The following is a 3,689-nucleotide window of genomic DNA, read 5'->3' on the forward strand; positions in this document are numbered from 1 at the left end:
TGATGAATGTGGCTGCGTGGACTCGTGTGTCTGTGCCCATTTTTTTTGTTTGCCTCTCCCCCTCTCGTCCTCCTTTTGGCTGGTTGTGGGTGTTCAGCCGCAGCGCAAGCCAACGACAACTGCGAAGGAAGGAACTCATGTGAGCAATGCCTGGGAGACGCGAGGAAGGAGTTTGCGCTGCTGCGGGGGAGCCCTGCATCTGCTGCGCCGCAGGGTCGGCGTCGGTGGAGGTTGGGGCCCGCCGGCGGCACTCGGCAGCCCGCAGCGCGGCGCGGAAGGGCGGAGAAGGCACCGCCGCGGCCACAGTGAGCCCTTGACCGCACGGTGGAGGGAGTGTGCGAGTTTGTGCTCAACGCGAAGTGGAGCCACGTCTTGGGGCTTCCTGCGACTGAAGGGAGGGAAATGGCGGTGCGGACGGCGGTGGAACGGGGCCACACACCCCAACGCAGTCGGGGGCGTGCACGGTGCAGGGGACAACTCCTCCACCGCGGGACAACGTGGCGCAGCTTCGTGCACCGCGTCCCGGCCTGACGGGACTCGCCTCCGCGGAAGGCTGGCCGTGCCCGCTGATGGAGGGAGAGAACATTGCCGGCTGCTGCGTTCACCCTGCGGTGGGGGCGGGTGTGGCGGGTTGTCAAGGGCGGTTGGGATGGGGCGCGTCGCACCAAAGGACCAAAATTGTTTGGAGTGAGGCGGCGTGTCTTGATTGGGGCGCCCGGGGATGGCGGCCTCGGTGGTGGACGAGTGCCGGCCCCCACCCCCCCTCCACCGGCCGCTGCACCGCGATGAGTGCCCGCTCCACTTTGTTCTCTGCTGCCTCGGAGGCGAGTTGGCGGACGTGTTCGGCACGGCCACGCAAACGACGACAGGGCACGAGGGCGAGCTCGGGGTCCGAAGGCGTGTGAGCGACTTGTCGTGGCGGGCAAGAGGGTGTGAGTTGTCTACGATGCGCCGGAGGAAGGAGCACCGCTGCCGTGGGTAAACTCACGGCCTTGTGGGTGGGTCATGATTGCGTGTTGGCGTCCGCAAAGGGAAATAACTCGAGGGCACTGGCGATGCGACTGCATCTCTGCCTCCCCCACCATGCGCTGCCCCGACGAGGAGGAGGTGACGGCGACGTGTGCCCGGCGGACGCGCGCCATCATCCCGCGCAGGAGCAAAAGAAGTAGTGGGAGGCGGTCGCGGGTCGCACGCAGCTTGTCGGACCGCTGCCGCGTGGCATCTTCAGTGCGGCTGCGTTCAGTGGGCGCACCGCAGCGGGTGACGGCGCCTGGCAGGCGACTGACTCCCCGGTTGCCGAAGACGACTGTGCTCGGGAAGGCGAGAAACTGTGGGGTGCTGGGAATCCGTTTCGGGTGCCTGTGAAGATTGAGCGGGAGCGTGGCGCACACGGTGTGGAGGCCGTGCGGCACACAAATGTGTGTCGCCTCTTTGGATCCTCGAATGGGGGGGACGCGTTTGTGTGTGGGGTTGTGGGCCCCAGCGAGGGCCTCTCGCGGTTACGGCATGCCGCTCGCCTTCCTGAAAAGCCCCAGAAGCCGCGTGCCCCGGACCCACACACACACACACACGCTGGGGGAGGAGGGCCTTCTGCGGGAGCGGCATAAAAAAGGGACGGAGGGGCTCGCGGGGCTGCGGCCGCCAACGGGACGGCGTGCAAGGCGCTGCGTGTTGCGGGCGGGCCCGGCGTCGCGTCCCGGGCAAAGGCGTAGAGATGTGGGCGCCGCAGGAGCCTTCAGGCTGAGAGGGTGGACGCAACATGCGGGGAGCTGCGCGGGGGGCGGCGGGCGAAGACGCTCTGCTCTTGGGCGCCTCCTTTTTTTTTATTGTTTTGTGAGTTCCCGGCGGGGGAGGAGTTTGTTTGCGCTGCGGTTTGCTGCGGCGGATGCGCATAGCAACACTACCGCCAGCGCAGCGCAGCAGCGGCCCAGTGAGTGAAGGACGAGGTGTATATTTTAAGCGGCCGGGAAAACTGTTTCCGACGGGTGTTGGTGGGGGGTGTTGTTTGCGTGCAGCGTGCAGGGAGAACACTCCAACACGCACGCGGCGCGGAGGTGCCGCAATTCCGTTGATTTGGGCGGCGGCGTTGGGGGGAAGTGAGCAGCGGAGTGCGGCAGCGGACTGCGTTTCCACGGAAGTGCCTGAAGGGACTATTTTTTTAAAAATATATTTGTGTGTTTGTGTTTATTTGCCTGCGGGCACGGGGCACAGCCGGCGGGCTGCGCTGCTGCGGGGAGGAGGAGGCGCCGTGCCCCGTGGTGCCTCGCGGCAGCCGTACTGGTTTTTAGCTTCACGTTGTGTGTTTCTCCCAAATGCCGTGGCACCGCCAAAGACGCCTGCGTGGGGCGGGGGCGGAATGAATTTCTTTTCGTGTGGCTGCGGGGCGCTGCTGCGTGAACTTAGTGGGCCGCCGCCTTTTTCTTCCTTCCCTCTCCCTGCCCTCACCCTCTGCGCCGCACCCCACCGCGCTCCCCATTTCTCTCTCTGTTTCTTCTTCTTAGCTGCCCCGCAGCCCACTGGCTCTGCTGCGACGCTACTGCCACCACCACCACCGCTGTTTTTACTGATGGCGATGGCGGTGCGGCGCCGTGCGGTGTGCGGCCTGGCGCTCTTCGCGCTGCTCTGCGGCTGCTGCGCCCCCTCCGTCTGCGGGGTGAGTGCTGAGGAGGCTGCGGCTAATGTGAATGTGTCGGTGGAGGTGTCGTGCCCGAACGCTGCGAAAAAGTTGCGTTGGCGCGTTGCTGACAGGAGTAATTCTGGCTGGGAGGAGTGTCCGCAGGCAGTGAAGGGTGCGGAGAGCAGTGAAAGCGCTGCTTACGGTAATACCCTTTGCCTCTTGGCCGGATCGGTGTACATGTGGAAGTTCCCGGCGGGGAACTGCCGTGCATCCCAGCCAGCAGGGGGCACAGACGCTGTCGCGTTCAGGTTGGCCTGTACGGCGGCCGCAAACAGTGCGCTGCACAAGCTGTCGAAGGGCGAAACAGTTACCATCAGTCCAACTGAGGATCCACTGGGCGCTTCAGACGAGTGTGAGTACCCAAACTTCAGCCAACCCGCGGCTGAAGTGCAGTCTGGACCCCAACAACCTTCAGGACAACAGCAACCAGCAGGCACACAACAACAACCGGGAGCAGCACTGCCAGCAGCGTCATCTGCAGCACAAACTCCACAAGGAGTCCGTGCGGGGAATGGGGGCTCCATCACTGTTGGGGAGCAGCCAGGCTCTGTGGTGGGTTCCACCGGAAGTCAGGAACCATCGACAGAAGGTCGTCGGGAAACACCAACGCCATCGGCTGGCAATGCGGCTTCGTCCACACAGACGGCAGGGGAGAGGGCAGCAGATGGAACGAAGACGACGACCACCCGCAGTCCGAGTGATGGGAACGACATAAAAAGCAACGCGGGCGGCAGTGCCACCAACAGCAACACCACTCAGAAAGCCGTGGCAAATGCTGCGGATCGCAGTGCCACCTCCACTTCTTTTGTGTGTGCGCCTCTCATGCTGCTACTCACGGCCGCCCTTGCCTGCGCTGCTGCGTAGGTGGTGAGGGGCAAAGGTACACATCTACACACCCTGGTAGGGGTGACGCGTAAACTTTGTGCGCTCATTTTGCTTGTCGTCCCTGTGGGTCTATCCTTCTCTCCCTCCTGTGCTCTGAGGGATGGTTTCTTTTCTTTTTACTTGCTTC

The 3,689-nt window shown here is 63.8% G+C and overlaps 3 protein-coding genes across 3 annotated transcripts, besides 1 other annotated feature; all 3 read left to right on the plus strand.

Annotated features, from left to right (window-relative positions):
* On the plus strand, window positions 1-691 carry Tco025E_09477 (uncharacterized protein; the record flags this gene model as incomplete). Its single annotated transcript, XM_029376294.1, has 1 exon — window positions 1-691. A coding segment is annotated over one exon (691 nt), but the record flags the coding sequence as incomplete, so codon positions are not given.
* Window positions 692-1,005: 314 nt separating this feature from the next.
* Window positions 1,006-1,365, plus strand: Tco025E_09478 (uncharacterized protein; the record flags this gene model as incomplete). Its single annotated transcript, XM_029376295.1, has 1 exon — window positions 1,006-1,365. The coding sequence occupies one exon, from the start codon at window positions 1,006-1,008 to the stop codon at window positions 1,363-1,365; it is 360 nt and encodes a 119-aa protein (XP_029223582.1).
* Window positions 1,366-1,551: 186 nt separating this feature from the next.
* Window positions 1,552-1,571: a microsatellite.
* Window positions 1,572-1,885: 314 nt separating this feature from the next.
* On the plus strand, window positions 1,886-3,541 carry Tco025E_09479 (mucin-like glycoprotein; the record flags this gene model as incomplete). The annotated part of the gene is made up of 1 exon (XM_029376296.1): window positions 1,886-3,541. One exon carries the CDS (start codon window positions 1,886-1,888, stop codon window positions 3,539-3,541), a length of 1,656 nt encoding a protein of 551 aa, XP_029223583.1.
* Window positions 3,542-3,689: the final 148 nt, after the last annotated feature.

This window comes from Trypanosoma conorhini (assembly GCF_003719485.1).
Source record: "Trypanosoma conorhini strain 025E chromosome Unknown Tco_14.4_contig_01134, whole genome shotgun sequence".
In the NCBI taxonomy this organism is placed as follows: domain Eukaryota; phylum Euglenozoa; class Kinetoplastea; order Trypanosomatida; family Trypanosomatidae; genus Trypanosoma; species Trypanosoma conorhini.